The sequence below is a fragment of the Procambarus clarkii genome, chromosome 16 (assembly GCF_040958095.1).
Source record: "Procambarus clarkii isolate CNS0578487 chromosome 16, FALCON_Pclarkii_2.0, whole genome shotgun sequence".
Classification (NCBI taxonomy): Eukaryota; Metazoa; Arthropoda; class Malacostraca; order Decapoda; family Cambaridae; genus Procambarus; species Procambarus clarkii.
The window spans coordinates 39,905,167-39,933,107 of record NC_091165.1 but is presented as its reverse complement, the minus strand read 5'-3'; the positions used below and the strand labels follow the sequence as shown (position 1 = coordinate 39,933,107).

The following is a 27,941-nucleotide window of genomic DNA, read 5'->3' as shown; positions in this document are numbered from 1 at the left end:
TGTATTATAACTCGTTAGTTTAAAATATAAAAAGTATGCGAAAACATTTTCTTTTACCCATTTAGTTTTCTGTGAATGGAATTCTCGGGTACACTGAAACAGTTTTCAAATTCCAGGTTTCACCTTATCGTCAATACACAGTATTAACTTAACCAAATGTAATGAAACTTAACCTGACGAAACTAAACCTTAACCCAACCTACCCATGGATAGATAGTAGATAATTGCACTAATTATATAGTCATTCTCAATCTATTTCCGTGAGCTTATCTCCTCTTTGAGGACCCTGTCTCCCCGACACTGTCTTGCCCCGCATTCTAGTCTTGAATATTAATCCTTATCACTAATGTTTGATAGATTATAAGTTCTGTGAACCTTTCATAACTTCTACGTTGTTCCCAAGTCTCCTTCTTCGCTACGCTGACATCCCTCTATTACTCACAGACATCACAATAGCGTGATGGATCATTGAACAAATTCACAAGGGCCGTGATGAGGATTCGAACCTACGTCTGAGAGCATCCCAGACGCTGCCTTAATCGACTGAGCTACGACATGGTCAAAAAGAGTTGAAACCAGAAATTCTAGTAAATTCAGTAGCACTTCTGGTTTCATCTCTTTTTTGACCGTGTCGTAACTCAGTCGATTAAGGCAGCGCCTGAGATGCTCTCAGACGTAGGTTCGAATCCTCATCACGGCCCTTGGGGATTTGTTCACATCCCCCCTATATCTCTCCTCTGTCTTAACGCTTCACGCCTTCTCTTCTCTTTGTCAGCTCTCTCTCCTCTCTGATGAAGGAAGTGCTCCCGCAAGAGTGCTCAAATGATCATACCATTTCCTTCCTTTGTGGTTCAATTTTTGACAGTTTCATATATTTATGACAGTCACAAAGAATTCACAATGGCGTGGTATATATCAGTCATTTTGAGGGAATAGAGGGATCGAACCAGCGTTCTGGTGACTGCCCAGACACCTGCCCTAACCGACTCAGCCACGATGGCCGAGGCCAAGTGACCATAGCAGGACTCCAGCAACACAACAGGCATCAACTCAACACAGAGTACAATCTGTTTTAATCATAAATTACTTTCATCGGTGTTTGCAGTTGATCATCAATCTTAGTTGTACTCTGAGAAGCAAGTTCTCATCCGCAACACACCACCCAACACAGCTCCCTCGATCAAATATACATAGGTCAAAATAGTGCCCGTCTCTCTACGCTACTTCACAGAGAAGCTGTCAGATATTTTGTCTGAAACAGATGAATGAAATAGGGTGTTAAACTCCTATTTATGTCTACCCAAATATGTATGTTTAACCTTCGCTAAAAAGGTAAGTTAATAATCAGAAAAGCGCCAAGCCATTACGACTATATAGCACTGGGAAGGGGTCAGGATAAGGATTTGGGATGGGACGGCTGGAAAGGAATGGTGCCCAACCAATTGTGGACGGTCGGGGATTGAACGCCGACCTGCATGTAGCGAGACAATAATATTATTTACATCGTAGCCCATAGCACATGTGCGTATGTAAGCGTACATGTCCGTATGTGAGCGTACATGTGCGTATGTGAGCGTACATGTGCGTATGTAAGCGTACATGTCCGTATGTGAGCGTACATGTGCGTATGTAAGCGTACATGTCCGTATGTGAGCGTACATGTGCGTATGTAAGCGTACATGTCCGTATGTGAGCGTACATGTGCGTATGTGAGCGTACATGTGCGTATGTAAGCGTACATGTCCGTATGTGAGCGTACATGTGCGTATGTAAGCGTACATGTCCGTATGTGAGCGTCCATGTGCGTATATGTGAGCTTACATGTGCGTATAAACGCAAGACATAAAAAGAAAGTAGACAGATATAGAATGATGGATTCAGAGCAAAATGGAGTGAATGAGAAGAGGGGAGAGAAAGCGATAATAAATGACTCAGGGGATAGGGAAAAACACGAGAAACGGAACGATAAATCAAACACGTGGATGGTAGCAAGGGAGAGAGAGAGAGAGAGAGAGAGAGAGAGAGAGAGAGAGAGAGAGAGAGAGAGAGAGAGAGAGAGAGAGAGAGAGAGAGAGAGAGAGAGAGAGAGAGAGAGAGAGAGAGAGAGAGAGAGAGAGAGAGAGAGAGAGAGAGAGAGAGAGAGAGAGAAGGAGAGGGAGAGAGAGAGAGAGAGAGAGAGAGAGAGAGAAGGAGAGGGAGAGAGAGAGAGAGAGAGAGAGAGAGAGAGAGAGAGAGAGAGAGAGAGAGAGAGAGAGAGAGAGAGAGAGAGAGAGAGAGAGAGAGAGAGAGAGAGAGAGAGAGAGAGAGAGAGAGAGAGAGAGAGAGAGAGAGAGAGAGAGAGAGAGAGAGAGAGAGAGAGAGAGAGAGAGAGAGAGAGAGAGAGAGAGAGAGAGAGAGAGAGAGAGAAGGAGAGGGAGAGAGAGAGAGAGAGAGAGAGAGAGAGAGAAGGAGAGGAGAGAGAGAGAGAGAGAGAGAGAGAGAGAGAGAGAGAGAGAGAGAGAGAGAGAGAGAGAGAGAGAGAGAGAGAGAGAGAGAGAGAGAGAGAGAGAGAGAGAGAGAGAGAGAGAGAGAGAGAGAGACAGAGAGAGAGAGAGAGAGAGAGAGAGAGAGAGAGAGAGAGAGAGAGAGAGAGAGAGAGAGAGAGGAGAGAGAGAGAGAGAGAGAGAGAGAGAGAGAGAGAGAGAGAGAGAGAGAGAGAGAGGGAGAGAGAGAGGAGAGAGAGAGAGAGAGAGAGAGAGAGAGAGAGAGAGAGAGAGAGAGAGAGAGAGAGAGAGAGAGAGAGAGAGAGAGAGAGAGAGAGAGAGAGAGAGAGAGAGAGAGAGGAGAGAGAGAGAGAGAGAGAGAGAGAGAGAGAGAGAGAGAGAGAGAGAGAGAGAGAGAGAGAGAGAGAGAGAGAGAGAGAGAGAGAGAGAGAGAGAGAGAGAGAGAGAGAGAGAGAGAGAGAGAGAGAGAGAGAGAGAGAGAGAGAGAGAGAGAGAGAGAGAGAGAGAGAGAGAGAGAGAGAGAGAGAGAGAGAGAGAGAGAGGAGAGAGAGAGAGAGAGAGAGAGAGAGAGAGAGAGAGAGAGAGAGAGAGAGAGAGAGAGAGAGAGAGAGAGAGAGAGAGAGAGAGAGAGAGAGAGAGAGAGAGAGAGAGAGAGAGAGAGAGAGAGAGAGAGAGAGAGAGAGAGAGAGAGAGAGAGAGAGAGAGAGAGAGAGAGAGAGAGAGAGAGAGAGAGAGAGAGAGAGAGAGAGAGAGAGAGAGAGAGAGAGAGAGAGAGAGAGGGAGAGAGAGAGTAAAGACTAAACTGGAAAAGGTTCAAAGGTTTGCCACCAGACTAGTACCCTAGCTGAGAGGTATGAGCTACGAGGAGAGACTACGGGAATTGAACCTCACTTCGTTGGAAGACAGAAGAGTTAGGGGGACATGATCACCACATTCAAGATTCTCAAGGGAATCGACAGGGTTGATAAAGACAGGCTATTTAACACATGGGGCACACGCACTAGGGGACACAGGTGGAAACCTGTGCTTTCAAAGTGCCCAAATGAGCCACAGAGATATTAGAAAGAACTTTTTTAGTGTCAGAGTGGTTGACAAATGGAATGCACTAGGAAGCAATGTGGTGGAAGGTGACTCCATACACAGTTTCAAGTGTAGATATGATAGAGCCCAATAGGCTCAGGAACCTGTACACAAGTTGATTGACAGTTGAGAGGCGGGACCAAAGAGCCAGAGCTCAACCCCCGCAAGTACAACTAGGTGAGTACACACACACACACACACACACACACACACACACACACACACACACACACACACACACACACACACACACACACACACACACACACACCATTAACATAATAGAAAGAGCAGCTTCTGTTGCTAGCAGGAATGGATCTGGACTACTAATTATGGGAGACTTCAACCATGGGAAGATAGATTGGAAGAACAGAGACCCGCATGGAGGACCAGAAACATGGAGAGCTAAGCTGCTGGACGTGGCAACAAGAAACTTTCTAAGCCAGCATACCAAAGAGCCAACAAGAATGAGAGGAGAAGATGAACCAGCAATGCTTGATTTGATATTTACCCTAAATGAATGGGATATAAGGGAAGTTAAGATGGAAGCGCCCTTGGGAATGAGTGACCACAGTGTATTGAACTTTGAGTACCTGGTAGAGCTAGGACTTATCTCCCCCCAAAAAGAACTAGGAATCAAAAGGCTGGCATACCGAAAGGGGAATTATGAACAGATGAGAAGTTTCCTAAGTGAAATACCTTGGGACACAGACCTCAGAGACAAGTCTGTACAGGGTATGATGGACTATGTTACCCAAAAGTGTCAGGAGGCAGTAAACAGGTTCATCCCGGCCCAAAGGGAAAAATCCGAGAAGCAACAAAAGAATCCATGGTATAATAGGGCATGTATGGAAGCGAAGAAACTGAACAAAAAGGCGTGGAGGAACTTCCGGAATAACAGAACACCAGAAAGCAGGGAGAGATACCAGAGAACCAGGAATGAGTACGTCAGGGTGAGAAGAGAAGCAGAGAAAATTTTTGAAAATGATATAGCAAACAAAGCCAAGACCGAACCAAAGCTACTCCACAGTCACATCAGAAGGAAAACAACAGTGAAAGAACAGGTATTGAAACTTAGAACAGGCGAGGACAGGTATACAGAGAATGACAGAGAGGTGTGTGAGGAACTCAACAAGAGGTTCCAGGAGGTCTTCACAATAGAACAGGGTGAGGTCACTGTGCTAGGAGAAAGGGAGGTAAACCAGGCGGCCTTGGAGGAGTTCGAAATTACGAGAGAGGAGGTCAAGAGACACCTGCTGGATCTGGATGTTAGAAAGGCGGTTGGTCCAGATGGGATCTCACCATGGGTACTGAAAGAGTGTGCAGAGGCACTTTGCTTGCCACTCTCCATAGTGTATAGTAAATCACTAGAGACGGGAGACCTACCAGAAATATGGAAGACGGCGAATGTGGTCCCAATATACAAAAAGGGCGACAGACAAGAGGCACTGAACTACAGGCCAGTGTCCTTGACTTGTATACCATGCAAGGTGATGGAGAAGATCGTGAGAAAAAACCTGGTAACACATCTGGAGAGAAGGGACTTCGTGACAAATCGCCAACATGGATTCAGGGAGGGTAAATCTTGCCTTACAGGCTTGATAGAATTCTACGATCAGGTGACACAGATTAAGCAAGAAAGAGAGGGCTGGGCGGACTGCATTTTCTTGGATTGTCGGAAAGCCTTTGACACAGTACCGCATAAGAGGCTGGTACATAAGCTGGAGAGACAGGCAGGTGTAGCTGGTAAGGTGCTCCAGTGGATAAAAGAGTATCTAAGCAATAGGAAGCAGAGAGTTACGGTGAGGGGTGAGACCTCCGATTGGCGTGAAGTCACCAGTGGAGTCCCACAGGGCTCTGTACTCGGTCCTATCTTGTTTCTGATATATGTAAATGATCTCCCGGAGGGTATCGATTCATTTCTCTCAATGTTTGCGGACGATGCTAAAATTATGAGAAGGATTAAAACAGAAGAGGACTGTTTGAGGCTTCAAGAAGACCTAGACAAGCTGAAGGAATGGTCGAACAAATGGTTGTTAGAGTTTAACCCAACCAAATGTAATGTAATGAAGATAGGTGTAGGGAGCAGGAGGCCAGATACAAGGTATCATCTGGGAGAGGAAATTCTTCAGGAGTCAGAGAAGGAAAAAGGCTTGGGGGTTGATATCACGCCAGACCTGTCTCCTGCAGCACATATCAAGCGGATAACATCAGCGGCATATGCCAGACTGGCCAACATACGATCGGCATTCAGAAACTTGTGTAAAGAATCATTCAGAACTTTGTATACCACATATGTCAGGCCAATCCTGGAGTATGCAGCCCCAGCATGGAGTCCATATCTAGTCAAGGATAAGACTAAACTGGAAAAGGTTCAAAGGTTTGCCACCAGACTAGTACCCGAGCTGAGAGGTATGAGCTACGAGGAGAGACTACGGGAATTAAACCTCACTTCGCTGGAAGACAGAAGAGTTAGGGGGGACATGATCACCACATTCAAGATTCTGAAGGGGATTGATAGGGTAGATAAAGACAGTCTATTTAACACAAGGGGAACACGCACAAGGGGACACAGGTGGAAACTGAGTGCCCAAATGAGCCACAGAGATATTAGAAAGAACTTTTTTAGTGTCAGAGTGGTTGACAAATGGAATGCATTAGGGGGTGATGTGGTGGAGGCTCACTCCATACACAGTTTCAAGTGTAGATATGACAGAGCCCGATAGGCTCAGGAACCTGTACACCTGTTGATTGACGGTTGAGAGGCGGGACCAAAGAGCCAGAGCTCAACCCCCGCAAACACAACTAGGTGAGTACAACTAGGTGAGTACACACACACACCCACACACACACACACACACACACACACACACACACACACACCCCACACCCACACAAACAACTTTCAGCAACAATAACACACCATTGTGTCGTTGGGTAATATGATTGCTGCCTCGTGTTTACCAACGACTAACGACACCGGTCACACCCATTACCTTTGTCAGCCTCCAAATAAGCTTTTATTCTCCCGATAAAACAGCAGTGTGTGGGCGACATTGTGTCGGTAGTTCGAGTCCACACACCTACCTGTGTCGCTGGGTGTGTTTGCTGGGTCAAGCATAACTCCCGAGTCAGGTTCAGGTTTCTAGTGCATTGTAAGAGTTAAGGTGTCTAGTGCATTGTAAGAGTTAAGGTTTCTAGTGCATTGTAAGAGTTAAGGTTTCTAGTGAATTGCAAGAGTTAAGGTGTCTAGTGCATTGCAAGAGTTAAGGTTTCTAGTGCATTGTAAGAGTTAAGGTTTCTAGTGAATTGCAAGAGTTAAGGTGTCTAGTGCATTGCAAGAGTTAAGGTTTCTAGTGCATTGCAAGAGTTAAGGTGTCTAGTGCATTGTAAGAGTTAAGGTTTCTAGTGCATTGTAAGAGTTAAGGTTTCTAGTGAATTGCAAGAGTTAAGGTGTCTAGTGCATTGCAAGAGTTAAGGTTTCTAGTGCATTGCAAGAGTTAAGGTGTCTAGTGCATTGTAAGAGTTAAGGTGTCTAGTGCATTGTAAGAGTTAAGGTTTCTAGTGCATTGACTCTAATTTCCTTGTCGTGTCTACCTTCATATTTCAGCAGCTTCTACTATCTACCAAGCAAGTATCTTCCCGGTTTGTTCACTGTCATTGTGTTCAATACGTTCTTGAACATCGTCCAATAACACAGTTAAGTGTATTTCCGTTGTTCCACCGCCTCTTGTATTGAATATGTTCTCTGTTCAGCTGGCATTTGTTCACATGGGACATTGATGAAGTTAATTCTGCTCTGTTTCGTCTGAACTCAAACGTGTTAAGGTTTATTGATTGATGAATGTTGATGAATGGAGGATTGTTGATTGCTGACTGTTGGTGATTGGGGAGGGTTGGTGATTGATGAGGGCTGTTGATTATAGAGGGTTTTTGACTGGTCATGGTTGTTGATTGGTAACTGGGGAGGGCTGGTGATTGGTGGAATTGTTGATTGGGGAGAGTTGTTGATTAGTGGGGTTATTGATTGGGGGGGTTGTTGATTGGTGGAACTATTGATTGGGGAGGGTTGTTGATTGGTGACTTTTGTTGATTGGTGAGAAGGGAAGGGGACTATCAGGGGAAAGCGCCAAGCCATTACAACTATATAGCCCTTGGATGGAGTCAGGATAAGGATTAGGGATGGGACAGGTGGGGGGGGGGGTGGAAATAGGAATGATGCCGAACCAATTCGACGGTCAGGGATTGAACGCCGACCTGCATGACACGAGACCGTCGTTCTACCGTCCACCCCAAATGGTTTATACTACTTTTATTTCGAACCATGGAGGTTCGAAACGTCGTGCAAATTATACAAATAAGTGTAATACACTCTATAGTAAATCACTTCTTTTCTTCACCTTAAAAGTACGAAAATGAGTTTTGGAGAACTCCTATTTCAATTAAGCCCTGATGCTAAGAAAATAGTTAGAGGGATAGAAGTCCTAAACCAGAAAATAATAAATACAGAATATGCGGTCATATTCAATGAAATATATATATATATATATATATATATATATATATATATATATATATATATATATATATATATATATATATATATATATATATATATATATATTTTTTTTTCGGTTTTTCATTTTAGCAATAGTACCTTACCTTGAAGTTTCTTTGAAGTGTTTCCGGGGCTTAGCGTCCCCGCGGCCCGGTCGTCGACCAGACCTCCTCGTTGCTGGACTGATCAACCAGGCTGTTTGACATAGTGGCAGCTACTAACATTACCATTCAGTAGTTTATTACCATTATTAATTATTTAATTAATAGACTACGTACATAAACTACCCAAACAGGTGAACAGGTGAACAGGTGAACACCTTGCAGGACGAATTAATAAAATACAGTCCACTTTAGGTGAACAGGTGAACAGGTGAACACCTTGCAGGACGAATTAATAAAATACAGTCCACTTTAGGTGAACAGGTGAACAGGTGTGAACAGGTGAACAGGTGTGAACAGGTGAACAGGTGAACAGGTGTGAACAGGTGAACAGGTGAACACCTTGCAGGAGGAATTATTAAAGTACAGTCCACTTTAAGTTAATAATATTAAATTGAAGTTAGTTCAATAAATTAATATATACATAACACATAAATTACCCCCCCCCCCCTCTTTAAAAAAATATTTCGTTCAAGTGTGTCCTCAGGGCTGGACACATGTGTGTCCTCAGGGCTGGACACATGTGTGTCCTCAGGGCTGGACACGTGTGTGTCCTCAGGGCTTGACACGTGTGTGTCCTCAGGGCTGGACACGTGTGTGTCCTCAGGGCTTGACACGTGTGTGTCCTCAGGGCTGGACACGTGTGTGTCCTCAGGGCTGGACACGTGTGTGTCCTCAGGGCTTGACACGTGTGTGTCCTCAGGGCTGGGCACGTGTGTCCTCAGGGCTAGACACGTGTGTGTCCTCAGGGCTGGGCACGTGTGTCCTCAGGGCTAGACACGTGTATGTCCTCAGGGCTGGGCACGTGTGTCCTCAGGGCTGGGCACGTGTGTCCTCAGGGCTGGACACATGTGTGTCCTCAGGGCTGGACACGTGTGTGTCCTCAGGGCTGGACACGTGTGTCCTCAGGGCTGGACACATGTGTGTCCTCAGGGCTAGACACGTGTGTGTCCTCAGGGCTGGGCACGTGTGTCCTCAGGGCTGGGCACGTGTGTCCTCAGGGCTGGACACATGTGTGTCCTCAGGGCTGGACACATGTGTGTCCTCAGGGCTGGACACATGTGTGTCCTCAGGGCTGGACACATGTGTGTCCTCAGGGCTAGACACGTGTGTGTCCTCAGGGCTGGGCACGTGTGTCCTCAGGGCTGGGCACGTGTGTCCTCAGGGCTGGACACGTGTGTGTCCTCAGGGCTGGACACGTGTGTGTCCTCAGGGCTGGACACGTGTGTCCTCAGGGCTGGGCACGTGTGTCCTCAGGGCTGGACACGTGTGTCCTCAGGGCTGGGCACGTGTGTCCTCAGGGCTAGACACGTGTGTGTCCTCAGGGCTGGACACGTGTGTGTCCTCAGGGCTTGACACGTGTGTGTCCTCAGGGCTGGACACGTGTGTGTCCTCAGGGCTTGACACGTGTGTGTCCTCAGGGCTGGACACGTGTGTGTCCTCAGGGCTGGACACGTGTGTGTCCTCAGGGCTTGACACGTGTGTGTCCTCAGGGCTGGGCACGTGTGTCCTCAGGGCTAGACACGTGTGTGTCCTCAGGGCTGGGCACGTGTGTCCTCAGGGCTAGACACGTGTATGTCCTCAGGGCTGGGCACGTGTGTCCTCAGGGCTGGGCACGTGTGTCCTCAGGGCTGGACACATGTGTGTCCTCAGGGCTGGACACGTGTGTGTCCTCAGGGCTGGACACGTGTGTCCTCAGGGCTGGACACATGTGTGTCCTCAGGGCTAGACACGTGTGTGTCCTCAGGGCTGGGCACGTGTGTCCTCAGGGCTGGGCACGTGTGTCCTCAGGGCTGGACACATGTGTGTCCTCAGGGCTGGACACATGTGTGTCCTCAGGGCTGGACACATGTGTGTCCTCAGGGCTGGACACATGTGTGTCCTCAGGGCTAGACACGTGTGTGTCCTCAGGGCTGGGCACGTGTGTCCTCAGGGCTGGGCACGTGTGTCCTCAGGGCTGGACACGTGTGTGTCCTCAGGGCTGGACACGTGTGTGTCCTCAGGGCTGGACACGTGTGTCCTCAGGGCTGGGCACGTGTGTCCTCAGGGCTGGACACGTGTGTCCTCAGGGCTGGGCACGTGTGTCCTCAGGGCTAGACACGTGTGTGTCCTCAGGGCTGGACACGTGTGTGTCCTCAGGGCTGGGCACGTGTGTGTCCTCAGGGCTGGACACGTGTGTGTCCTCAGGGCTAGACACGTGTGTGTCCTCAGGGCTGGACACGTGTGTGTCCTCAGGGCTTGACACGTGTGTGTCCTCAGGGCTGGACACGTGTGTGTCCTCAGGGCTGGACACGTGTGTGTCCTCAGGGCTGGACACGTGTGTGTCCTCAGGGCTGTGCACGTGTGTGTCCTCAGGGCTGGACACGTGTGTGTCCTCAGGGCTGGACACGTGTGTGTCCTCAGGGCTGGGCACGTGTGTGTCCTCAGGGCTGTGCACGTGTGTGTCCTCAGGGCTGGACACGTGTGTGTCCTCAGGGCTGTGCACGTGTGTGTCCTCAGGGCTGGACACGTGTGTGTCCTCAGGGCTGGACACGTGTGTGTCCTCAGGGCTGGACACGTGTGTCCTCAGGGCTGTGCACGTGTGTGTCCTCAGGTCTGGGCACGTGTGTGTCCTCAGGGCTGGACACGTGTGTCCTCAGGGCTGGACACGTGTGTCCTCAGGGCTGGGCACGTGTGTGTCCTCAGGGCTGGGCACGTGTGTGTCCTCAGGGCTGGGCACGTATGTGTCCTCAGGGCTGTGCACGTGTGTGTCCTCAGGGCTGTGCACGTATGTGTCCTCAGGGCTGGGCACGTGTGTGTCCTCAGGGCTGGGCACGTGTGTCCTCAGGGCTGGGCACGTGTGTGTCCTCAGGGCTGGGCACGTATGTGTCCTCAGGGCTGTGCACGTGTGTGTCCTCAGGGCTGTGCACGTATGTGTCCTCAGGGCTGGGCACGTATGTGTCCTCAGGGCTGGGCACGTGTGTGTCCTCAGGGCTGGGCACGTGTGTGTCCTCAGGGCTGGGCACGTGTGTCCTCAGGGCTGTGCACGTGTGTGTCCTCAGGGCTGGACACGTGTGTCCTCAGGGCTGGGCACGTGTGTGTCCTCAGGGCTGGGCACGTGTGTGTCCTCAGGGCTGGGCACGTATGTGTCCTCAGGGCTGTGCACGTGTGTGTCCTCAGGGCTGTGCACGTATGTGTCCTCAGGGCTGGGCACGTGTGTGTCCTCAGGGCTGGGCACGTGTGTCCTCAGGGCTGGACACGTGTGTCCTCAGGGCTGGACACGTGTGTCCTCAGGGCTGGGCACGTGTGTGTCCTCAGGGCTGGGCACGTGTGTCCTCAGGGCTGGGCACGTGTGTGTCCTCAGGGCTGGACACGTGTGTGTCCTCAGGGCTGGACACGTGTACCCTAAGGGCTGGGTACGTGTGTCCTCAGGGCTGGGCACGTGTGTCCTCAGGGCTGGACACGTGTGTGTCCTCAGGGCTGGACACGTGTGTCCTCAGGGCTGGGCACGTGTGTGTCCTCAGGGCTGGACACGTGTGTGTCCTCAGGGCTGGACACGTGTACCCTCAGGGCTGGGTACGTGTGTCCTCAGGGCTGGGCACGTGTGTCCTCAGGGCTGGACACGTGTGTGTCCTCAGGGCTGGGCACATGTGTCCTCAGGGCTGGACACGTGTGTCCTCAGGGCTGGACACGTGTGTGTCCTCAGGGCTGGGCACGTGTGTGTCCTCAGGGCTAGGCACGTGTGTGTCCTCAGGGCTGGGCACGTGTGTCCTCAGGGCTGTGCACGTGTGTGTCCTCAGGGCTGTGCACGTGTGTGTCCTCAGGGCTGTGCACGTGTGTGTCCTCAGGGCTGGACACGTGTGTCCTCAGGGCTGGGCACGTGTGTGTCCTCAGGGCTGGGCACGTGTGTGTCCTCAGGGCTGGGCACGTATGTGTCCTCAGGGCTGTGCACGTGTGTGTCCTCAGGGCTGTGCACGTATGTGTCCTCAGGGCTGGGCACGTGTGTGTCCTCAGGGCAGGGCACGTGTGTGTCCTCAGGGCTGGACACGTGTGTCCTCAGGGCTGTGCACGTATGTGTCCTCAGGGCTGGGCACGTGTGTGTCCTCAGGGCAGGGCACGTGTGTGTCCTCAGGGCTGGACACGTGTGTCCTCAGGGCTGTGCACGTATGTGTCCTCAGGGCTGTGCACGTGTGTGTCCTCAGGGCTGTGCACGTATGTGTCCTCAGGGCTGGGCACGTGTGTGTCCTCAGGGCTGGGCACGTGTGTCCTCAGGGCTGGACACGTGTGTCCTCAGGGCTGGACACGTGTGTCCTCAGGGCTGGGCACGTGTGTGTCCTCAGGGCTGGGCACGTGTGTCCTCAGGGCTGGACACGTGTGTCCTCAGGGCTGGACACGTGTGTCCTCAGGGCTGGGTACGTGTGTCCTCAGGGCTGGGCACGTGTGTCCTCAGGGCTGGACACGTGTTTCCTCAGGGCTGGACACGTGTGTGTCCTCAGGGCTGGGCACATGTGTCCTCAGGGCTGGACACGTGTGTCCTCAGGGCTGGACACGTGTGTCCTCAGGGCTGGGCACGTGTGTCCTCAGGGCTGTGCACGTGTGTGTCCTCAGGGCTGGGCACGTGTGTCCTCAGGGCTGGACACGTGTTTCCTCAGGGCTGGACACGTGTGTGTCCTCAGGGCTGGGCACATGTGTCCTCAGGGCTGGACACGTGTGTCCTCAGGGCTGGACACGTGTGTCCTCAGGGCTGGGCACGTGTGTCCTCAGGGCTGTGCACGTGTGTGTCCTCAGGGCTGTGCACGTGTGTGTCCTCAGGGCTGTGCACGTGTGTGTCCTCAGGGCTGTGCACGTGTGTGTCCTCAGGGCTGTGCACGTGTGTGTCCTCAGGGCTGTGCACGGGTGTGTCCTCAGGGCTGTGCACGTGTGTGTCCTCAGGGCTGTGCACGTGTGTGTCCTCAGGGCTGGACACGTGTGTCCTCAGGGCTGTGCACGTGTGTGTCCTCAGGGCTGTGCACGTGTGTCTCCTCAGGGCTGGACACGTGTGTCCTCAGGGCTGGACACGTGTGTCCTCAGGGCTGGGCACGTGTGTCCTCAGGGCTGTGCACGTGTGTGTCCTCAGGGCTGGGCACGTGTGTCCTCAGGGCGGGACACGTGTTTCCTCAGGGCTGGACACGTGTGTGTCCTCAGGGCTGGGCACGTGTGTCCTCAGGGCTGTGCACGTGTGTGTCCTCAGGGCTGTGCACGTGTGTGTCCTCAGGGCTGTGCACGTGTGTGTCCTCAGGGCTGGACACGTGTGTCCTCAGGGCTGGACACGTGTGTCCTCAGGGCTAGACACGTGTGTGTCCTCAGGGCTGTGCACGTGTGTGTCCTCAGGGCTAGACACGTGTGTGTCCTCAGGGCTAGACACGTGTGTCCTCAGGGCTGGACACGTGTGTGTCCTCAGGGCTGGACACGTGTGTGTCCTCAGGGCTGGACACGTGTGTCCTCAGGGCTGGACACGTGTGTCCTCAGGGTTGGACACGTGTGTCCTCAGGGCTGGACACGTGTGTCCTCAGGGCTGGACACATGTGTCCTCAGGGCTGGACACATGTGTCCTCAGGGCTGGACACGTGTGTCCTCAGGGCTGGGCACGTGTGTCCTCAGGGCTGTGCACGTGTGTGTCCTCAGGGCTGGACACGTGTGTCCTCAGGGCTGGACACGTGTGTCCTCAGGGCTGGACACATGTGTCCTCAGGGCTGGACACATGTGTCCTCAGGGCTGGACACGTGTGTCCTCAGGGCTGGACACATGTGTCCTCAGGGCTGGACACGTGTGTCCTCAGGGCTGTGCACGTATGTGTCCTCAGGGCTGGGCACGTGTGTGTCCTCAGGGCTGGGCACGTGTGTGTCCTCAGGGCTGGGCACGTGTGTCCTCAGGGCTGTGCACGTGTGTGTCCTCAGGGCTGTGCACGTATGTGTCCTCAGGGCTGGGCACGTGTGTGTCCTCAGGGCTGTGCACGTATGTGTCCTCAGGGCTGGGCACGTGTGTGTCCTCAGGGCTGTGCACGTATGTGTCCTCAGGGCTGGGCACGTGTGTGTCCTCAGGGCTGTGCACGTATGTGTCCTCAGGGCTGTGCACGTGTGTGTCCTCAGGGCTGTGCACGTATGTGTCCTCAGGGCTGGGCACGTGTGTGTCCTCAGGGCTGGACACGTGTGTCCTCAGGTCTGAGTACGTGTGTCCTCAGGGCTGGGCACGTGTGTCCTCAGGGCTGTGCACGTGTGTCCTCAGGGCTGGGCACGTGTGTCCTCAGGGCTGTGCACGTGTGTCCTCAGGGCTGGGCACGTGTGTCCTCAGGGCTGGGCACGTGTGTCCTCAGGGCTGGACACGTGTGTCCTCAGGGCTGTGCACGTGTGTCCTCAGGGCTGGGCACGTGTGTCCTCAGGGCTGTGCACGTGTTTAGGTCTACTCCCAGGTCTTACCTATCCTCAACTGACCATTCACCGTGACAATGATAATGACCTTACCTTCTCCTAGGTATTATCTTCACCTCTGACCTGCTCCCCACCACATTCGTGCCTTATTCATGCCCGTGCCACCTCTAGGGTGGTCCAGGGCGGACCGAAACGACGTCGTCAGTTCATCTGGTGGTTTAGGTGGTCACTGCGATAACTGCCTCTCTGACTCCACCAGTGTTGGTGTGTTGTTAGGTGGTCACTGCGATAACTGCCTCTCTGACTCCACCAGTGTTGGTGTGTTGTTAGGTGGTCACTGCGATAACTGCCTCTCTGACTCCACCAGTGTTGGTGTGTTGTTAGGTGGTCACTGCGATAACTGCCTCTCTGACTCCACCAGTGTTGGTGTGTTGTTAGGTGGTCACTGCGATAACTGCCTCTCTGACTCCACCTGTGTTGGTGTGTTGTTAGGTGGTCACTGCGATAACTGCCTCTCTGACTCCACCAGTGTTGGTGTGTTGTTAGGTGGTCACTGCGATAACTGCCTCTCTGACTCCACCAGTGTTGGTGTGTTGTTAGGTGGTCACTGCGATAACTGCCTCTCTGACTCCACCTGTGTTGGTGTGTTGTTAGGTGGTCACTGCGATAACTGCCTCTCTGACTCCACCAGTGTTGGTATAATTGTCTGTCCAGGGTAATTCTTTCAATGTTTTCACCCTCTGAATCACCGTCACTGTTCAAGTGGGTTGTTTAAGTCTCACTGCGACCGGCAGACAGTAATGAGGGTGAGGGGACCTGGGGAGAGGTAGGCAAGGTTATCTTCAGGATATTTTGAGATGATTTCGGGGCTTACCGTCCCCGCGGCCCGGTCCTCGACCAGGCCTCCACCCCTAGGAAGCAGCCCGTAGCAGCTGTCTAACTCCCAGGTACCTATTTACTGATAGGTAACAAGGGGCCTCAGGGTAAAAGAAACATTTTGCCCATTTGTCTCCGCCTCCAGCGGGGATCGAACCCGGACCGTCAGGACTTCAAATCCGAAGCGTTGTCCACTCAGCTGTCAAGCGGGAAAAGGAAATTGGGTTTAATTGTCTACTATTAGCAGTAGTAGCCCCTACAAGTAGCAGGGGCCTCGTAGCCTAGTGGATAGCGCGCAGGACTCGTAATTCTGTGGCGCGGGTTCGATTCCCTCACGAGGCAGAAACAAATGTGCAAAGTTTCTTTCACCCCGAATGCCCCTGTTACCTAGCAGTAAATAGGTACCTGGGAGTTAGTCAGCTGTCACTGGCTGCTTCCTGGGAGTGGAGGCCTGGTCGAGGACCGGGCCGCGGGGACTCTAAAGCCCCGAAATCATCTCAAGATAACCTCAATTGTCTACTATTTGGGGAATTCAAGGCAGAGGAACAATACTATTGGAAGCCTCGGAGAGATGGGCGAGAATTCAAGGCGCAGACGTTGGATAAAACATTTGTTTTAGCAAGGTCAGGATTTATCCTACTGTTGTGGTTGGCACGCGGGTTATCGAGCTAGGGTAGCAGCAGTACAAGTAGCAGCAGTACAAGTAGCAGCAGTACAAGTAGCAGCAGTACAAGTAGCAGCAGTACAAGTAGTAGCAGTACAAGTAGCAGCAGTATAAGTAGCAGCAGTAGAAGTAGCAGTACAAGTAGCAGCAGTAGAAGTAGTAGCAGTAGAAGTAGTAGCAGTAGAAGTAGTAGCAGTAGAAGTAGCAGCAGTAGAAGTAGTAGCAGCAGTAGAAGTAGTAGCAGTAGAAATAGTAGCAGCAGTAGAAGTAGCAACAGTAAAAGTAGTAGCAACAGTAGAAGTAGCAGCAGTAGAAGTAGTAGCAGCAGTAGAAGTAGCAGCAGTAGAAGTAGTAGCAGCAGTAGAAGTAGTAGCAGCAGTAGAAGTAGTAGCAGCAGTAGAAGTAGTAGCAGTAGAAGTAGTAGCAGCAGTAGAAGTAGCAGCAGTAAAAGTAGTAGCAGCAGTAGAAGTAGCAGCAGTAGAAGTAGTAGCAGCAGTAGAAGTAGCAGCAGTAGAAGTAGTAGCAGCAGTCGAAGTAGCAGCAGTAGAAGTAGTAGCACCAGTAGAAGTAGCAGCAGTAGAAGTAGTAGCACCAGTAGAAGTAGTAGCAGTAGAAGTAGCAGCAGTAGTAGTAGTAGCAGTAGTAGTAGCAGCAGTAGAAGTAGCAGCAGTAGAAGTAGTAGCAGTAGAAGTAGTAGCAGCAGTAGAAGTACCAGCAGTAGAAGTAGTAGCAGTAGTAGAAGTAGCAGTAGTAGTAGTAGCAGTAGTAGTAGCAGCAGTAGAAGTAGCAGCAGTAGAAGTAGTAGCAGCAGTAGAAGTAGCAGCAGTAGAAGTAGCAGCAGTAGAAGTAGTAGCAGTAGAAGTAGCAGCAGTAGAAGTAGCAGCAGTAGAAGTAGCAGCAGTAGTAGTAGTAGCAGTAGTAGTAGCAGCAGTAGAAGTAGCAGCAGTAGAAGTAGTAGCAGTAGAAGTAGTAGCAGCAGTAAAAGTAGCAGCAATAGAAGTAGTAGCAGCAGTAGAAGTAGCAGCAGTAGAAGTAGCAGCAGTAGAAGTAGTAGCAGTAGAAGTAGCAGCAGTAGAAGTAGCAGCAGTAGAAGTAGCAGCAGTAGAAATACCACCAGTAGAAGTAGTAGCAGCAGTAGAAGTAGCAGCAGTAGAAGTAGCAGAAGTAGTAGCAGTAGAAGTAGATGCAGAAGTAGTAGCAGCAGTAGAAGTAGTAGCAGAAGAAGTAGTATCAGCAGTAGAAGTAGTAGCAGCAGTTGAAGTAGCAGCAGTAGAAGTAGTAGCAGTAGTAGAAGTACCAGCAGTAGAAGTAGTAGCAGTAGAAGTAGTAGCAGTAGAAGTAGTAGCAGTAGAAGTAGTAGCAGTAGAAGTAGTAGCAGCAGTAGAAGTAGCAGCAGTAGAAGTAGCAGCAGTATAAGTAGCAGCAGTAGAAGTAGTAGCAGCAGTAGAAGTAGTAGCACCAGTAGAAGTAGCAGCAGTAGAAGTAGTAAAAGTAGAAGTAGTAGCAGCAGTAGTAGTAGCAGCAGTAGAAGTAGTAGCAGTAGAAGTAGCAGCAGCAGTAGAAGTAGTAGCACCAGTAGAAATAGCAGCAGTAGAAGTAGTAGCAGCAGTAGAAGTAGTAGCAGTAGAAGTAGTAGCAGTAGAAGTACCAGCATTAGAAGTAGTAGCAGTGGAAGTAGTAGCAGTAGAAGTAGTACCAGTAGAAGTAGTAGCAGTAGAAGTAGTAGCAGTAGAAGTAGTAGCAGCAGTAGAAGTAGTAGCCGCAGTAGAAGTAGCAGCAGTAGAAGTAGTAGCAGCAGTAGAAGTAGTAGCAGCAGTAGAAGTAGCAGCAGTAGAAGTAGTAGCAGCAGTAGAAGTAGCAGCTGTAGAAGTAGCAGCAGTAGAAGTAGTAGCAGCAGTAGAAGTAGCAGCAGTAGAAGTAGCAGCAGTAGAAGTAGAAGCAGTAGAAGTAGTAGCAGCAGTAGAAGTAGCAGCAGTAGAAGTAGCAGCAGTAGAAGTAGTAGCAGCAGTAGTAGTAGCAGTAGCACCAGTAGAAGTAGAAGCAGTAGAAGTAGTAGCAGCAGTAGAAGTAGTAGCAATAAAAGTAGCAGCAGTATAAGTACCAGCAGTAGAAGGAGCAGCAGTAGTAGTAGCAGCAGTAGAAGTAGTAGCAGTAGTAGTAGCAGCAGTAGAAGTACCAGCAGTAAAAGTAGTAGCAGTAGAAGTAATAGCAGTAGAAGTAGTAGCAGTAGAAGTAGCAGCAGTAGAAGTACAAGCAGCAGAAGTAGCAGAAGTAGAAGTACAAGCAGTAGAAGTAGCAGCAGTAGTAGTAGCAGTAGAAGTAGTAGCAGCAGTAGAAGTACCAGCAGTAGAAGTAGCAGCAGTAGTAGTAGCAGCAGTAGAAGTAGTAGCAGTAGTAGTAGCAGCAGTAGAAGTACCAGCAGTAAAAGTAGTAGCAGTAGAAGTACCAGCAGTAGAAGTAGTAGCAGTAGAAGTAGCAGCAGTAGAAGTACAAGCAGTAGAAGAAGCAGCAGTAGAAGTACCAGCAGTAGAAGTAGTAGCAGCAGTAGAAGTAGTAGCAGCAGTAGAAGTAGTAGCAGCAGTAGAAGTAGTAGCAGCCATAGAAGTAGCAGCAGTAGAAGTAGTACCAGTAGAAGTAGTAGCACCAGTAGAAGTAGCAGCAGTAGAAGTAGTAGCAGTAGAGGTAGCAGCAGTAGAAGTAGCAGCAGTAGAAGTAGTAGCAGTAGAAGTACCAACAGTAGAAGTAACAGCAGTAGAAGTAGCAGCAGTAGAAGTAGTAGCAGCAGTAGAAGTAGCAGCAGTAGAAGTAGTAGCAGTAGAAGTAGTAGCACCAGTAGAAGTAGCAGCAGTAGAAGTAGTAGCAGTAGAAGCAGTAGCACCAGTAGAAGTAGCACCAGTAGTAGTAGTAGTAGCAGTAGAAGGAGTAGCAGTAGAAGTAGTAGCAGCAGTAGAAGTAGTAGCAGTAGAAATAGTAAAAGCAGTAGTAGTAGCAGCAGTAGAAGTAGTAGCAGTAGAAGTAGTAGCAGCAGTAGTAGTAGCAGCAGTAGAAGTAGTAGCAGTAGAAGTAGTAGCAGCAGTAGTAGTAGCAGCAGTAGAAGTAGCAGCAGCAGTAGAAGTAGTAGCAGCAGTAGAAGTAGTAGCAGCAGTAGTAGTAGCAGCAATAGAAGTAGTAGCAGCAGTAGAAGTGTAGTTGCAGCAGTTATAGTAGCAGCAGTAGAAGTAGTATCAGCAGTAGTAGTAGCAGCAGTAGAAGTAGCAGCAGTAGTAGAAGTAGTAGCAGTACAAGTAGCAGCAGTAGTAGTAGCAGCAGTAGAAGTAGCAGCAGTAGAAGTAGTAGCAGCAGTAGAAGTAGCAGCAGTAGAAGTAGTAGCAGCAGTAGAAGTAGCAGCAGAAGTAGTAGCAGCAGTAGAAGCAGTAGCAGCAGTAGAAGTACCAGCAGTAGAAGTAGTAGCAGCAGTAGAAGTAGCAGCAGTAGAAGTAGTAGCAGCAGTAGAAGTTGCAGCAGAAGTAGTAGCAGCAGTAGTAGTAGCAGCAGTAGAAGTTCCAGCAGTAGAACTAGCAGCAGCAATAGAAGTAGCACCAGCAGTAGAAGAAGTAGCAGTAGAAGTAGCAGTAGAAGTAGTAACAGTAGAAGTAGCAGCAGTAGAAGTAGTAGCAGTAGAAGTAGTAGCAGTAGAAGTAGCAGCAGTAGAAGTAGTAGCAGTAGAAGTAGTAGCAGTAGAACTAGCAGCAGCAGTAGAAGTAGCACCAGCAGTAGAAGAAGTAGCAGTAGAAGTAGCAGTAGAAGTAGTAACAGTAGAAGTAGCAGCAGTAGAAGTAGTAGCAGTGGAAGTAGCAGTAGTAGAAGTAGTAGCAGTAGAAGTAGTAGCAGTAGAAGTAGTAGCAGTAGTAGAAGTAGCAGCAGTAGAAGTAGCAGCAGTAGAAGTAGTAGCAGTAGAAGTAGTAGCAGCAGTAGAAGTAGAAGCAGTAGAAGTAGTAGCAGTAGAAGTAGTAGCAGTAGAAGTACCAGCATTAGAAGTAGTAGCAGTGGAAGTAGTAGCAGTAGAAGTAGTAGCAGCAGTAGAAGTAGTATCAGCAGTAGTAGTAGCAGCAGTAGAAGTAGCAGCAGTAGTAGAAGTAGTAGCAGTAGAAGTAGCAGCAGTAGTAGTAGCAGCAGTAGAAGTAGTAGCAGAATAGAAGTAGCAGCAGTAGAAGTAGTAGCAGCAGTAGAAGTAGCAGCAGAAGTAGTAGCAGCAGTAGAAGCAGTAGCAGCAGAAGAAGTACCAGCAGTAGAAGTAGTAGCAGCAGTAGAAGTAGCAGCAGTAGAAGTAGTAGCAGCAGTAGAAGTTGCAGCAGAAGTAGTAGCAGCAGTAGTAGTAGCAGCAGTAGAAGTTCCAGCAGTAGAACTAGCAGCAGCAGTAGAAGTAGTAACAGTAGAAGTAGCAGCAGTAGAAAGAGTAACAGTAGAAGTAGCAGCAGTAGAAGTAGTATCAGTAGAAGTAGTAGTAGCAATAGAAGTAGCAGCAGTAGAAGTAGTAGCAGTAGAAAAGTAGTAGCAGTAGTAGAAGTAGCAGCAGTAGAAGTAGTAGCAGTAGAAGTAGTAGCAGTAGAAGTAGCAGCAGTAGAAGTAGTAGCAGTAGAAGTAGTAGCAGCAGTAGAAGTAGTAGCAGTGGAAGTAGCAGTAGTAGAAGTAGTAGCAGTAGAAGTAGTAGCAGTAGAAGTAGTAGCAGTAGTAGAAGTAGCAGCAGTAGAAGTAGCAGCAGTAGAAGTAGTAGCAGTAGAAGTAGTAGCAGCAGTAGAAGTAGAAGCAGTAGAAGTAGTATCAGTAGAAGTAGTAGCAGCAGTAGAAGTAGCAGCAGTAGAAGTAGTAGCAGTAGAAGTAGTAGCAGCAGTAGAAGTAGCAGCAGTAGAAGTAGCAGCAGTAGAAGTAGCAGCAGTTGAAGTAGCAGCAGTAGAAGTAGCAGCACAAGTAGCAGCAGTAGAAGTAGCAGCAGTAGAAGTAGCAGCAGTAGAAGTAGCAGCAGTAGAAGTAGTAGCAGTAGAAGTAGTAGCAGTAGCAGTAGAAGTAGCAGCAGTAGAAGTAGCAGCAGTAGAAGTTGCAGCAGTAGAAGTAGTAGCAGTAGAAGTAGCAACAGTAGAAGTAGTAGCATTAGAAGTAGCAGCAGTAGAAGTAGTAGCAGTAGAAGTAGCAACAGTAGAAGTAGCAGCAGTAGAAGTAGTAGCAGCAGTAGAAGCAGTAGAAGTAGAAGCAGTAGAAGTAGCAGCAGTAGAAGTAGTAGCAGTAGCAGCAGTAGAAGTAGTAGCAGTAGAAGTAGCAGCAGTAGGAGTAGCAGCAGTAGAAGTAGTAGCAGCAGTAGAAGTAGTAGCAGTAGAAGTAGCAGCAGTAGAAGTAGCAGCAGTAGAAGTAGTAACAGTAGAAGTAGCAGCAGTAAATGTAGCAGCAGTAGAAGTAGCAGCAGTAAAAATGGCAGCAGTAGAAGTAGCAGCAGTAGAAGTAGTAGCAGTAGCAGCAGTAGAAGTAGTAGCAGTAGCAGCAGTAGAAGTAGTAGCAGTAGAAGTAGCAACAGTAGAAGTAGCAGCAGTAGAAGTAGTAGCAGCAGTAGAAGCAGTAGAAGTAGAAGCAGTAGAAGTAGCAGCAGTAGAAGTAGTAGCAGTAGCAGCAGTAGAAGTAGTAGCAGTAGAAGTAGCAGCAGTAGAAGTAGTAGCAGTAGCAGCAGTAGAAGTAGTAGCAGTAGAAGTAGCAGCAGTAGGAGTAGCAGCAGTAGAAGTAGTAGCAGCAGTAGAAGTAGTAGCAGTAGAAGTAGCAGCAGTAGAAGTAGCAGCAGTAGAAGTAGTAACAGTAGAAGTAGCAGCAGTAAATGTAGCAGCAGTAGAAGTAGCAGCAGTAGAAGTAGCCGCAGTAGAAGTAACAGCAGTAGCAGCAGTAGAAGTAGTAGCAGTAGAAGTAGCAGCAGTAGAAGTAGCAGCAGTAGAAGTAGCAGCAGTAGAAGTAGTAGCAGTAGCAGCAGTAGAAGTAGTAGCAGTAGAAGTAGTGGCACCAGTAGAAGTAGCAGCAGCAGTAGTAGTAGCAGCAGTAGAAGTAGCAGCAGTAGAAGTAGCAGCAGTAGAAGTACCAGCAGCAGTAGAAGTACTCACTATAACATTACGGACGTAGCAACAATGCAACAGTGTATTACATTTCATTGGACAACAAAATTGGTTATTAATCAGAATAAATTCCATACATTATTGTGATTTATCTCTCAACATTAATAACGGTGATTTATTACACCATTTTGTTATTAATATTAACATCCTTACCCTCGTTATCCTATACAGGTAAGCAGGATAGCGCATAAATATATCCAGGTAATCTGGTAATTGAATTATTACATGCAGGTTGCAAGGTCTGTACCTGTCTTCCTTTTTATTATAAACTGCAAACTATTCTCTCTACAGTATTTACGGGCTCACCATAGCCCGTGCTACATGGACACTCCGTCCTGAATAGCTAAATCTTTAACAACAACAACATCCCTGCAGTACCGTATGCACGTAAAGTTTATAATTATTATTGTAAAGTTTTATTAAAGACAGGTAGCCTTGTCTTTACCTTTAGTCATTATGGTAATGCATTTTCATCTGCTTTATCATACACAGGTGAGCAGGGAAGTGCATTATCTTATGCAGGTGAAGAGATCAGTATTTTACGGTTCTCACAGAACATTATTGTAAGACAGATGGTAAGAGAATGCTATACTTAATTTTAAGTATTTTCTAACACAATTTCGAAAGAACGAAATATGATACGTAAATGAGGACTCAGGAGCCATATAGCTACAGATTTTGTTCTGAACCTATGAACAATATTTTCATAGTATATATGTTTAGATCGTATATGATGCTATTCTTCCCTCATATATGTATACTAGATTGGGCAGTATACATATTTGACCCGGACACTTCCGGGCACTTCACTCGGTAGTGCCCGGGTCTTTGTCTCTTGCCGCCAGGGGGCCACGAAACAGAGGATATAGAAATATTAAAAAAAATGTAAAATTTAAAACGCTCTCCCTCTTCGACCTTACTTCATTTGTTCATTTGATGCATCACGCAATTGTGATTTCTGTGTGTAATGAAGTAAGGGCGAAGAGGGAGAACGGCCTATTGACATAGCTCGGGTGCATGGGGGGAGTTGTGTAAAACCCTGGTTTGTGTCTCGGAGAGGCTGCAGGATCCAGTAAGTTCAGTAGAACTTCAGTTTCAACTCCTTTTGACCATGTCGTAGCTCAGTCGATTATGGCAGCGTCTGGGATGCTCTCGGACCAAGTTCGAATCCTCGTCACGGCCCTTGTGGATTTGTTCAAGACTGCCAACTTGCTCATAAAGAACTTCCCTGAGGCCATACAAACCCCTTAAGAGAGATGAATGTCATCTATACCTACCCATGCCCACTTGGGGACTGTCATGCCAACGATCTCAATATATAGGCAAGACATCAACAACCTTATCAACACATGGGAGACATCTCCCGTCACGCTGGGTGCAGTCGCACCTCCACAGATCTCCAGTATCAGCTCTTGATACTGGTAATGGCTCAAAAGGGGAAACCACTTACGGGCTATTCATGCCCGTGTCACCTCTTGGATGGCTTAATCTTTATCAATCAATCAACCTTATCAAGGCACGTAACAATGCACAAACAGCAAGGACCTGTGAACATGTAGTCTCGACACATTACCAGACCATCACCACAGATATCCTGATAAACAACACCAAAATAATAGACAAATACAGCGACAACAGATAACTGGAGATTGACAAAGCCTGATACATCAATCAATGCAAGGCAACTATCAACCGCCATTTATCATTAAATTACACTTTGCCATCTTCGGGAACATGACGAAACCAACAATATACTGTCGATTGATTGATTGATGAAGATTAAGCCACCCAAGAGGTGGCACGGGCATGAATAGCCCGTAAAATATACTGTCTCAGTCATCATGGAAATATAGTAGACTGCTAAACTGCTATGGGTCTATTGGCCCATAACTGAGACGCTTCATATATATATATATATATATATATATATATATATATATATATATATATATATATATATATATATATATATATATATATATATATATCCGGCAGCAATAGCCTTGAAATTTACGGGCTATTCATGCCCGTGCCACCTCTTGTGTGGCTTAATCTTCATCAACCAATCAATCCTTGCAACAAAATGTATAACAACATGGGTTCCGTGTAAGGTATAAAGTTAGTTATCACGTCAAAGGTACTGAGGTAGTTACATGTCAAAGGTACAGAGTTGACAAATTCAACAGCCTGTGTTTTCCCGCCGTTTTGCCACACCGAGGCGCTGGAAAAGGAAGCTGGCGGCTTTTGGGTCTCTTGTTGTGTCCAGTAGTTTAGATCCCATATCATTGATGATTGATTGATTGATGAAGATTAAGCCACCCAAAAGGTGGCACGGGCATGAATAGCCCGTAAGTGGTGGCCGTTTTGAGCCATTACCAGTATCAAGAGCTGATACTGGAGATCTGTGGAGGTGCGACTGCACCCTGCGTGACGGAAGATGTCTCCCGTCACCCCCATATCCTTGAAAAAACTAGTAACGTTAGTAGCTCAAGAGTTCTTGAGCGCGTTCAACAACGCTAAAACTATACAAAATTACATAAATTAGTGCATACAGACACAGATGTACAATTACAGATAGTAACAAGTGTACAGATACAAGTACAATACAGTTTTTGATGGTGAAGTGGCAACACACTCGTCCTGTAACACGAGTGATATGGTTTGGGTTCGAGTCTTGGCCAGAGACAATTGTCAGGGCGCTATTCCCTAACTTACCCCCCAGTTCACCCAGCAGCTATTGGGTACCGGGATGTAAATCATTTGTCGAATCGTGTTCCAGGGAAAACTAGCGGGTTAGGCTTACCATGAACTATGGAAAGGGAGAAGCTCTCAACCTGCTAACAGGAGTCAGCAGTCGTCTGCTCCTATACACCTCATGTGTAAAAGAAAATGGAATAGGCATTTAGGGATATACTTCAATAAGTAAAGGTGAACATACAGAAGCATACAGAAAAAAGTATTCGAATACAGGCACTTATGTACAAATACAGTCTCCAAAAATGTACAAAAAAATACATACAAATACAGGAGGTCGTTTGCAAATGTATAGGCAACAAAATACATGTGAAACTGAGTGAGTACAAACTCACACAATTACAAAAAAACGGGACAGAAATGCTGAATTCAACGGCTTCAAATTACAGAGGAGCATGGAAGCGCACAACCGCATCAGTTACAATGGTCCAGAAACGGGTAATTAATTCATGCTTGGAATTTAAAACAGCTTTGCAGGCGATGAGTCACAATAACGTGGCTGAAGTATGTTGGCACTTATGTACAATAAGTCGACAATCGACTTGAGAATGGTCCAGGACGGACCGAAACGTCGTCGTCCCTTCAATTTCTAGTGTGTGGTCTGGTCAATAAAACAGCTTTTCAAAATGCAGCTTTTGAGAGCTACATTGAGTCAGACTTTCTGATAAAGCTTATCGCAGTATTACACGGAACCTTTGTGATATTATTGCAAATTTTCTGCAACATTATTGCTGAGAATTGACTTTATAATTAGTAAGAAAGGTGTTGCATTACTACAAAGGAAACTAGGTACATTAAGGTAATTGTGAGGCAGTATAAAAGTGCATTATTACTCTGCTCTTCTTTTATTAGAAGAAGGCTAAATTAGTATCATTTTTTATTTATTGCAATAAAAACACAATATATAAAAATATTTTCATACATGAAATTCAAAATCAAATAAATGTTATTTACAAGTTGTTGAGATTGTATGGTTAAATTTATTTAGAGTAAATTTACATAAATCATTTATATATTTATTTATTGAAATATTTTTGTAGCTTTAGACCAACAGAATCACTATCTTTTAACTCTTTATCTAAGAACTCTTGACTAACAACCCGAAGAGCTCTTAGATACTTAGAGGAAAAAATAGATGTTTTCACATTGAATCTATTCCCTGAGAAATAATGAACATAAGATAAATCATTCGTAGGCTTTCTGTAGACACTAAACTTTAGTGAAAATTCTATTTTTTCCTCAATATATCTAAGAGCTCTTCGGGTTATTAGTCCAGAATTCTTAGATGACGAGTTTAAGAATATTGGTTAAATTGGTCTCAAGCTTTGTTATCAACTGAGTGTTTTGGAAATTTGCCGTTGCAAAGCATATTGTACATATTATAATAATATATGCAGTGAGAAAATTCTCCCAAAGAAAGTTATATTTACCACATTTTTCTAGGTTTAAAAATATGGTCAAGGCCTTCAAACTTGTTGATATACATGTATTGTTTAGTTACGAAAATACTGCTGGTAAACAATTAGTTAGAAACAGCCCTCGTAGTAATAATTGTGTCATTTATATAATACCTTGTCTAGACTGTAATAGGTTCTATGTTGGGTAAACATTTAAAGATTTCAAATGTAGAATTTCGCAACATAAATACTCTGTAAGATATTCCAATTGTCTAATGCTTTGTTTGTTTACTTGTCAGAAGATGCTCACCAAATGGATTGGCAGATGGCGTCTTCAATAACGAACTGTAAAAATCACTTTCAATAGGAACATAATTGAATCTGCTTTAATACAGATTACAAAATCATGTAATTTGAACATGATCAGTGGTTTATATAATTTAGATCCATTTTTCATTGATCAGTTAGAGGGCGAGTTGAGTAGGATCATTGATACACATTTGTCTCACTAATTCATTGTTAATATCTACTATCCTAATCTATTATTATCTATGATGCTCACTGATGCAGCTCATATTTTATATCCACCTAATCTCATTCATATATGTCATTGTACCTCACTTCATATCTCTCTCCTGCCTATATATGTCCAAACGTATTGACTTGTAAATCATTCCGTCTGAATGCGTATTAATATACGAAAGTACTTAAGGAAATTCCTGTTTCAATTCTTCCTCCGTGGTCTGACACTGTCATATATATATATATGTCGTACCTAGTAGCCAGAACTCACTTCTCAGCCTACTATTCAAGGCCCGATTTGCCTAATAAGCCAAGTTTTCCTGAATTAATATATTTACTATAGTTTTTTTCTTATGAAATGATAAAGCTACCCTTTTCTCTATGTATGAGGTCAATTTTTTTTTATTGGAGTTAAAATTAACGTAGATATATGACCGAACCTAACCAACCCTACCTAACCTAACCTAACCTATATTTATAGGTAAGGTTAGGTTAGGTAGCCAAAAAAAGCTAGGTTAGGTTAGGTTAGGTAGGTTAGGTAGACGAAAAAACATTAATTCATGAAAACTTGGCTTATTAGGCAAATCGGGCCTTGAATAGTAGGCTGAGAAGTGCGTTCTGGCTATTAGGTACGACATATATATATATATATATATATATATATATATATATATATATATATATATATATATATATATATATATATATATATATATATATATACATATATATATATATATGTATATATATATATATATATATATATATATATATATATATATATATATATATATATATATATATATATATATATATATATATATATTATTAAATATGACCGAAAAAGTAAGATTAATAATTCTAACACGAATTTTCTCAATCTTTCGTACATTTCTTTTCACTGTTGGAGGTAATTCAAAAATCAATTCTCCAAA

General features: G+C 46.9%; 2 protein-coding genes across 2 annotated transcripts in view; both read left to right on the top strand.

Moving 5' to 3' along the window:
- The window catches only part of LOC138365215 (uncharacterized), a 503,803-nt gene that overhangs the window by 12,764 nt on the left and 463,098 nt on the right, over nucleotides 1-27,941 (top strand). The gene's annotated exons all lie outside the window — the stretch shown is intronic.
- LOC138365358 (serine-rich adhesin for platelets-like) lies at nucleotides 1,680-22,340 on the top strand. Its single transcript, XM_069325664.1, has 5 exons — nucleotides 1,680-1,729; nucleotides 18,178-18,794; nucleotides 19,647-20,323; nucleotides 20,379-20,718; nucleotides 22,054-22,340. Exons 1-5 carry the CDS (start codon nucleotides 1,680-1,682, stop codon nucleotides 22,338-22,340), a joined length of 1,971 nt encoding a protein of 656 aa, XP_069181765.1.